At 54.3% G+C, this 9,124-nt stretch overlaps 2 protein-coding genes across 2 annotated transcripts in view; one reads left to right on the top strand and one right to left on the bottom strand.

The window, feature by feature from the left end:
* Window positions 1-395: 395 nt before the first annotated feature.
* HTRA2 (HtrA serine peptidase 2) lies at window positions 396-8,522 on the bottom strand. The gene is made up of 8 exons (XM_009893786.1): window positions 8,476-8,522; window positions 7,200-7,404; window positions 6,935-7,129; window positions 6,634-6,666; window positions 6,082-6,190; window positions 5,207-5,276; window positions 1,008-1,103; window positions 396-695 (listed from the first exon to the last, which is right to left on the bottom strand). The coding sequence occupies exons 1-8, from the start codon at window positions 8,520-8,522 to the stop codon at window positions 530-532; spliced, it is 921 nt and encodes a 306-aa protein (XP_009892088.1). The 3' UTR covers window positions 396-529.
* A 266-nt stretch (window positions 8,523-8,788) lies between these two features.
* The window catches only part of AUP1 (ancient ubiquitous protein 1), a 14,415-nt gene continuing 14,079 nt past the window's right edge, over window positions 8,789-9,124 (top strand). The window contains exons 1-2 of the mRNA XM_009893788.1: window positions 8,789-8,801; window positions 8,865-9,030. Of these exons, the coding sequence (XP_009892090.1) occupies window positions 8,789-8,801; window positions 8,865-9,030 (179 nt within the window). The remainder of the gene's footprint in view (window positions 8,802-8,864; window positions 9,031-9,124) is intronic.

A 9,124-nucleotide genomic window follows, 5' to 3' on the forward strand; every position in this document is an offset into this window, starting at 1 on the left:
TGGCAAAGCCTGCCCCGGAGCAGCTCCAGGGCCACCACTCTCACTCACAGAGGAGGTGGCCTCACAAGCCATGGCTTGACAGGTGCCCACATGTTACAGATGGAAGAGTTGGATCACAGCCTGTGCGGGTGCCGAGTGGGTGGCAGGACACCTCTACTCTAACACCGAGGAGATCCCTGGAGGCACAGCCGCTGTGCTCCTCCCCAGCTGGAAGGACTCATGTGAGGACTGACAGGAGGGACAGGGTCCCACACAGCCCAGCCTCCCCTAGGCAACTGCCACTGCCATGGGAAGGAGGCCACACAGCACTGGAGGGTCCCTAGAAAAGTGCTTTATTTGAGTACAGAAGGGAGCAGTTGCACCACAAGTCCACCCAAGCACTGGGCTGGGCCACTCTGCCTGGCCCCTTCCAGTCCCTCACAAGCTCTCAGTCTCTCCCTGACCGGCACAGTCACGGCTCAGTCCTGCGTCCTTGGCTCTCGGCCAGCACCGCCAGCCAGCGCCTGCGGCAGCCTGCGCCACAGCACCGCTACTCCGTGACCTCAGGGACGACGCTCACCAGCAAGGTGTCATAGCCACGCCGCACCAGCAAGGCCAGGCTCTGCTGCGTCCGTACCGCCTCGTACACATCCTCCGCGCGGCGTGACGCCTGCCCGTTGATCTCCAGCACGACGTCACCTGCCTTCATCCCTGCCCTGTGGGGAGAACGATGACAGGAACGCACAGCGGGCGAAGCAGACGCTTGGCTTTGTCTTCCCAGAAGGAAGGAGAGCCAGGCACTATGGGAGGCTTGGGCTGCTGCACCAGGCGTTCCTCCAGCCACACAGGCATTTTAGCCAACAGGACACCAAGCCTGGGCAAGGATCATCAGTCGGTTTCTGCTGCAGACTGACAGCTGCAGGGCCCAAGCCTTGCTGCTCTGGAGCAAAACACTCAGAGCTAAATACATCCCATGCTGCATAGTTTGCTCTCCCATGCCACCCGCCAAGGCACAGGGCAGCACTTACTGATGGGCCGGGGAGCCAATGATCACCTTGTGGATTAGCACTCCGTAGGAGACATCGGGGAAGCTGGGGTCACGCAGCTTCAGCTCAGCCAGGATGCTGCAGAGTGAAAACCAGCATCTTGGTAAGGAGCTGGGAGGCAGAGCAGGGGTCCCAACCCACTATGCCTGCGCAGGCTTGGAGACCACGGCACAGAACCTGCATCCCGGCACACTGCTAAGCACAAGTGACCAGCTGCAAACCCCAGGGGCACCCAAACACCACCATCTTCCTGTTGAAAACAAGAGGACAAAAGCCCCGACTGTGCCAGGGAAAGCTGGAAACTACCAGAGCAGCTGCCAGCTGGATCACAGCTGCTGTGATGCAGTCCCCTGTCCGAGCCGCCCCATGTTAGACTGTCCTTCGTGGTTATCAGGTCTACCGCTCCCCTGCTGCAGCTTCACTTCTCTGCCTTTGGTGGGCAGGACACAGAACAAAAGCTGTGACCCCTCTTTTTGCCAGACATGTCAAGCAGAGGTATACCTGCATCTCTCCTCCGGAGTCTATCGATTAAACAATCCCAGTTCCTCCAATCTTCCCACAGATTAGGTTTTCTAAACCTAGCTTAAATTCTGCACCTCCCACTGTTCCTCTTTGGAGTCTCTCCCACTGCTCCTCACCCCTCCTGAAAGTGTCCAGAACTGGACACAGCACTTCAGCTGGATCTCACCAGAATGGAGGGACCATGCATTGTGTGAACAGCGTTCTTCCCTCAAACACTGGACGTCAGCTCTGATTCACTGCAGCTCCAGAAATTCCCACAGTCACTACACCCAGCTCCTTGCTCCTCATCAGGTACCTGTTGAGCCAGTTATGGCTCCCTACTTCACACTGTTCCTTGCTGAACTCTACTGTACTTTTTCACAGGCCTTTGCAAACTGCCATCCCTTCTTGATTTCACAGGATCACAGCATGGTTGAGGTTGGAAGGGACCTCTTGAGATCATCTAGCCCAACCCCCCTGCTCAAGCAGGCTCAGTCAGAGCAGGTTGTGCAGGACTCTGTCCAGTCAGGTTTTGAGTATCTCCAAGGTTGGAGACTCTCTGACCTCTCCAGGCAACCTGTGCCAGGCTTTGACCACCCTCCTCACGGTAAAAAAGTGATTTCTTGCCGTCAGATGGAATTTAATGTGTTTCAGTTTTTGCCTGTTTTCTCTTGTGCTGCCACTGTGCACTACAGATAGAACTATTAATTTGATGTGGTCTGCACGTTTACGAAGTCAAGTCTGCTTCTTCACCTCAGTCACTAACACTGAACAATACATGCCCTTAAGCAGGTCTCTCTACAAACATAGTAAAAGCATGATTTTGTGATTTTAGGCTATACAGCACTAAGAGCGGCTGCACCTGGCTGTAGTGGACTGTTGACCCCAGCTGGCAGGTTATAAGTCCCCACCCAGTTGTTTGGTCACTCCTCCAGCAGGACGGGAGAGAGAATTGGAAGGGCAAAAGCAAGAAAACTCGTGGGTCTAGATAAAGATAGTTTAACAGGCGAAGAAAGAAAGAAAAGGGGAAAAAAAGGAGGGGGAAAAAAAAAAGGCAAGTGATGTAAAGGCACTCACTGACCACCTCCCACCAGCAGACACATGCTCAGCCAATCCCCGAGCAATGGCTACCTTGGAAAAACTCCCCCGTAGTTTTATGGCTGAGCACAATGTCATATGGCATGGCTGGTCCAGGTCAGCTGTCCCGGCTATGTCCCCTGCCAGCCTCCTCCCTGGGGTGCTGAGTGAGAAGCAGGGCACGCCATGATGCCATGCAAGCACTGTTCAGCAACGGCTAAAACATCTGTGCGTTACCAACAGCGTTGGTCACAGATCTAACACACAGCACCACATGGGCTGCTATGAAGAAAATGACTCCATCTCAGCCAGACCCAGTCCACAGGTCAGTGAGATGAGGGGTCTATCTTTCCCACCACCCTATCGCCTACCACGCCAGCTGCAGATGAGAGAGTTCCCCAGATGCCTATGGCCTCCAGCTGCCCGGATCAAGAAGCTCCTGAGCTGTAATGCTGCATCTTTGCATTTAAAAGCCAGTAAGGCTTTTCTTTTGTGAAGTTTTCTAGTTGCTCTTTTGAACCCTACAACATCAGCAAGTTTTATCACACAATGTATGAAGAACGAACCCATGTTTTGGAATCCCTCTAGTAACAGCCCTGACCAGCAACACACCCCAGCAGCACTTTCATGTTGAACCTGTTCCAAATAATCATCTCTTTGCTTTGCTGTTTTCAAAGTCCTTTGCTCAGTTCCTACTTATTCCATGCTGTAAGATGACTGCAGAGGGCTGTGCTAGTCAGTGCCCTGTCTCTTCCCCTGGCTTTCTGTGGCCGAGGTAAGCATACCTTCAAGCTCCACCACAGCTGAGCTCAAAGCCATTGGCACACCTCCATTCCCTTCAGGCAGCAGAGCAAAAGTCTGGTGTCTCGGGAAGCTCCTGCCTGCCGGTCAATCTGTGCAGCAGAACCAGGATGTCGAGGAGCTGGTATCCAACATGGAGCTTCTCCTTTTTCCTGTGCTAGGGTAAGTTTCTGGCCTTTCAAATGAGCATGTTCAGACAGCGTGATCACCCAATTCCAAGGCGAGCAATCCCTTGTTGAGAGATCTTCCCAGTAACTGGGCACAAACAAGACTTGTAGTCAGATGGTTTTCCAAGGCCCTGCTGCCAGACTGCTCACTGGCTGTGGTGAAGCTGGACCCACTTCCTAGGAGCCAGGTCCTAAGCATTTCACGCTTCTTCCTTGACAGACTTTGTCCTGCACGCCTCTCCAGTGAAGCAGGAGGAGGTTGGACTCCCACCTCCCACAGGTTTTGCCGAGTACCAGCACCATCTACCGGGCATCTGGGCACCTACTGGGCATGCCAGCAATGCTGACAGTGTTCCCCACCCACCCCACTCCCCCAAACCTTGGGAGGAACAGAGCATCTGTTCCTCCCTTTGTGTCCCAGGCAGGAACCCCAGTGACTGCTCATGGTGTCCAGAAGCGCAGACAGCCTGCAAACCCAACCAACACACCAGAGCCACAAGAGGTTTAGCAAGGGCAGAGCACAGCCCTGAAAAGTGTTTCTGCCAAGCACACCACAACCAACCCCACTTAGCATGCTGAGCCCAAGAGTCAGTTAAAAGTCTCTTGAAAGATGGCTGCAAGAGCCAAGGAACCAGCGGAGAACTGCTCTCAGAGGTGACAGTGCAGGTCTAGCACGCTCCTACCACATGGACTTGCTATGTGTAGGAGGCTACTGGTAGGCGCTCAGGTCTAGCTCCTGCAGCAATTCCCTCCCAGGGCTCGTTGCCCTGAGCGGAGCTCCCTGCAGACCTGACCAGGGCTGTCCAGCCCTCAGCACTGCACAGCTGCCACTGCCTGCAGGGCGCCTGTCTCAGGGTGCTTGGTTGGCCACCAAGGCCACAAGCATGTCTTGGGGACCAGCTGAAGCAAGGACAGCAGGTGATCCTTCTACCACACCCAAGCTGGTTGTCTGTCCGCAGTCCTCGTTGCTGACCAGAGCGTTCCTTGAGATGCAGAGACAACACAACGCCCTTCCCAAGCCACAGCCATGAGCCTCACACCGCCCTGCGGGTGGCAGCCACGCTGTGTGTGCACCAACAAAGCCTGCTCTCCTACCTGTTCACCTCCTCCCTCAGTCAACTCTACTGCAGGGAAACTTGCCATTTCTTATTCTGAATGTCCCACTTTCTAGAACGGTTTCCGCACCACAGCAATTAACCTGGTAGATCCCTCCTTCCAGAAAATACAACTTGCCCAACTGTTTCATCACAACTTTCAGCTGATATATTGTGTATCTATTAATTACACAATGTTCTGGTGGCTCTTCATTCATGCTGTGCTACAAGGGCTCTTTACTGAATTCCCCTCAATGACAATTATAGACTGATCTGGCACTCTGGGGGGTAGTTTCAGGGACTTTTTATCTGCTTGGAGATTCTGCCACAAGTCTAGAAACCTGCAAGCTTCTAATTTACCTCTGACACAGCCTAGAGTCTAAACACAACATGAGCACAAAATGACTTGAGAGTGAATACTTAAGCTGTGAAGACAATCCTCCCAAAAACAGGCACTCGCAGTTAGTTTGGAAGATCCCGTCACACAGCCAGCATGCCCCAACAAGACTGGCCTGTTGGACCCCGACCTTAGGACACGTACCTTGGCGTAAGAGTCAGCATCATTACTCCTATGTAACGGCGCTTTGTCTCTGTATTGCCAAACCAAGAGCCTGTCAAAGGAAAGGACATCAAATGACAAGGCTGAAAACAGACATGCACTCAAAATAGGGCTGGTCTGAGCCACTCGAGTCACAAAGTCCACACACCTAAAGGCAGACATCGTGGGGAGGGAGTCATTCTGATTCCCTACCAACAGCTTATTTAAGTTCCATTGACCGGTTAGAACTTTACAGGTATTGCATACTTCACTTTCCTGGTTTGAGTTGTCATTTTTTTGACTGAGAATATTACCCCATGGTGTCAACATGAGAACCACATAGCAAGAGTCTGCATTAAATAAATTATCACAAACACAAAGGAACAAAACCAGGCAGTGTTCTACAGGACTAAATTAACGACCTGTCCTTTACAATATAGCTGAATCCTGCACCTGCATTTCCATTAGTATACACAAGGCTAAGTAGCCCCCAGTTGCCAGGTCATCCTTTCCCTTTTTAAACACCAACAAATGGTCCACTGATTTACACATATGTTGAGATCTAATGGAAAGTAGCAATGGACACCAAAAAAATCCTCCTCTATCCATGGGGACTTAAATGCAAGCTACTTGGGACACTTTAAAAGTCTTTATCTGCAGCAGATGCAAGCCAGCATCCTCCTTGCAGTTTGTTAGGGCCCTGTGGGCAGGGAAGTAACAGCACAACTTTCCCATGAGGGAGGGGAGTTTTATGCCAGATGGGAGAATCTTGCTTGTCCTTCTCTCAGAAAAAGGGCCCAGAGCCCAGCTGTGCCAGAGCTTCCCTCTTTCATTCTCCTCCTTCCCCCAACACCCCAGCAGGGAGGCACCCAACTCACTTTTGCGCTGCTCCTCCTTTTGCAGGAACTTTCGCAGCCGGTCTGAGGGGATGGCAAAAGAGATGCCTGATGTCACCTTCATAGTGTTCACCCCAATCACTTCGCCATCCTGCAGGGGAAAGGGCACTGCATCGTTGTAGAGAGAAGGAGAACTACTGTGCAAGCCTGGAGTCCCACCTGTGCACCCATCCCTTCCCAGCCTGCTTCTTCTGCCTGACCCTGCTAAGGTTGGCCGGGGACTGGTCCCAACGGGCTGCAGCCCATGCAGCACCCCCCTGCCCTGCCACCATCAGCCATGCTGGCCTCACCAGGCACACCAGAGTCCCATTGGCTCAGGCTCCCCAAAACAGACGCCGCACAGGGCTCCCACACTGCGTTGATCCCCTGCTCCTCCTCACAAAGAGCCGGGAGCACGCACAGTCCCTCCCTCCCGGCAGCTGTAGCACCCACAAGTGCTCCCACCAAGGGCCACCGAGCCCCAGGGGGCACAGACCGAAGGGCACGCAGCACATCTCTGCCCCGGCCAGCAAGGGTGCAAGTAGGAGAACTTACCAAGTTGACAAGGGGGCCGCCAGAGTTCCCAAACTGCAGCAGAGAAGAGAGCAGTAAACAGGCCGTGAAAGAGACATCCTCACACAGCAGGACCCGCGGTAGGGAGGCAGAGTCCAGAAAACAGGGTCAGGCCGAGAAACGCAGCCCCAAGTGAGGGGCCAGAATCCCTTCGTCTCCCAGTGCTCTGTGTTTAGCCTCCTCTGACCTCATGGCACCCGCAGCCCTTCCCCAGCTCCCCCCTCCCCAAAGAGGGCAGCCAGGAGGAGGTGCCAACCCGCCGTGCACCGCAAGGTCCCCTTACATCAATAGCAGCATCAGTCTGGATGTACTCCATGTCAGAGGTGGCCAGGCCCAGCTCCCGGCTGCCCCGCTGGGCAGAGCTGACGATGCCGGAGGTGATGGTGTTCTGCAGGGCGAATGGGCTGCCCATGGCCACCACGAACTCTCCCTGCCGCACCTCGGAGGAGCGCCCAAGAGGCAGGGTGGGCAGCGGGTGCTGGAAGAGAGGAGAACGGTGAGCAGATGGGAGGGAAATAAGGGAGTGTTTCCACAACCACAATGCACACCTTAGGCTTGATCTTGATGGTAGCGATGTCTGCAACCTGGTCCACATCCTGCACCACAGCATCATACTGCTCACCACTGGCCAACTTCACCCGCACACGCCGCCGGTTTGCCACCACGTGCGCGTTGGTCACAATGAGCCCATCCGGAGACACCAGGAAACCCGAGCCATTAGAGATGGGCACATCACGGCCCGAAAAGGGATGCCTGCAAGGTGGGCACAGGTCAGGAAGGGGTGACAGGAACCCTGAAGGGATTAGGGGGGTGGGCAGGCAGCAGCCAGGCAAACTGGGTGGCCCAAACTGGTAGGCCTGGAAAGAAGCAGGGGATAGTGAGGATGTCTGGGCAACAGCATGGTGGGGGAAACTCCTTCACTTCCCCGTAAAAGGTCCCCATCTGGAGAGTCCACACAAACAGTACGCCACAGGGGGACAAGCAGGAAGGATAAGGAGTCCCTGCACAACTACAAAGGTACAAGTCCGCTGGCACCACAGAGGCAACGTGGGAAGCTTATGTGAGTGGAGAGTTGCAATGGATGGCACAGGCTCTTTAGGAAAGAGCAGCAAGGAGGCAAGTAGGAGGGGTTGTGATCTGCGCAAAGAAGCAGCCTAAACGCTCAGAGCCTTGCCTCAGAGCAGGTAACAAGCACTTGGGAGGTGATGGGTACATCTTTAGACAGCTAGAGGAAGACTCGCGACTGCAGGCCCTGGTCCCCCCGGGGGACGTCAATCACCCCGGATTCTATGGGAAGGCCTGGTGATAAGTGAGGCAAGGGACCTAGTGACACAAGACACAGAAAGGGTGAGGTGTTCACTGCCTTTTTGCCTGGTTCCTTGGGCCTCCCAAGTCCCTGTGCCCAGAGGCAGAGTCTGTGGGAATGCAGCATTACACAGAAGATCAAGGGAAGGATCGCTGAAGCCAAACGGACATGCACAAGTCCATGGCACCAGACAGGATACATGTGAGGGGGGTGGCTGATGTCCCTGCGAGTGCTCAAATGTCATAGTCATAAAGGTGGACTCCTGATGGCTGGAAAAGGGCAAGTCATACCAGCCTGCAAGATTGCCAAGAAAAAGGTTCCTGAAAACTGCAGATCAGTCAGAAAGTTACGGGGCAAACGATCCCAGAAACACTTTCTGGTGCACAGCAAACAAGAAGGGGACTGGGAGCAGCCAGGACAGAGTTACCAATGGCAAATCATGCTTGACCAACCTGGCTGGCTTCTGCGAACAGATGAGTGGTTATACAGATAAGGTGTGAGCAGCAGATATTGTTTACCTTAAGAAGGCTTTTAATGTGGTCTCCAGTTGTAACCTTCTAGCCATGCAGGTGACATGCAGGCTGATAATCAAATTGGGTGAATGGAAAACTGGCTGGACCACCGAGGTCCAAGGCTGGTTGGTGGTCAGCTACTGAGTGAAGGGCCAACACCATTTAATGCCTCTATTTGTGAACGGGAAGACGGGACACTGCACACACTCAGCAAGCCCGCAGGTGACACTACACTGGAAGGAGCAGTCACAAGCTGAAGGGCAGAGCTACTATTCAGAGGTGCCTTGACAAGCTGGAAACACAGGATGGCCAGAACATTATGGAGTTCAAAGGTAAATGCAAAGTCGTGCTCCCGGGATAGAGTAATCCCAGGACAACCTGGGGCCATTGCCTAGAAGGCAGCTCTGCCAAAACGGTCCTGGAGGACAAGAAGGTGGCGGTGCAGCAGCAGCAGCGGTGTGTCCTCATGGCAAAGGCCGACTGCAGGCCAGCTGTGTGCGCAGGCAGCGGGGCCAAGGGACCGATCTGTCCCTCCCGCAGCACTGCTGGGACGCCACCCGGGTGCGGTGCCCGGTTCGGGCTGCCTGGGACAGGAGGTGGCCGGGGCGGGAGACCGTGCGGCCGGAGAGGGTGGTGGATCCCTCCTCCCTGAGGG

The sequence above is a fragment of the Charadrius vociferus genome, unplaced genomic scaffold (assembly GCF_000708025.1).
Source record: "Charadrius vociferus isolate BGI_N301 unplaced genomic scaffold, ASM70802v2 scaffold59, whole genome shotgun sequence".
Lineage (NCBI taxonomy): Eukaryota > Metazoa > Chordata > Aves > Charadriiformes > Charadriidae > Charadrius > Charadrius vociferus.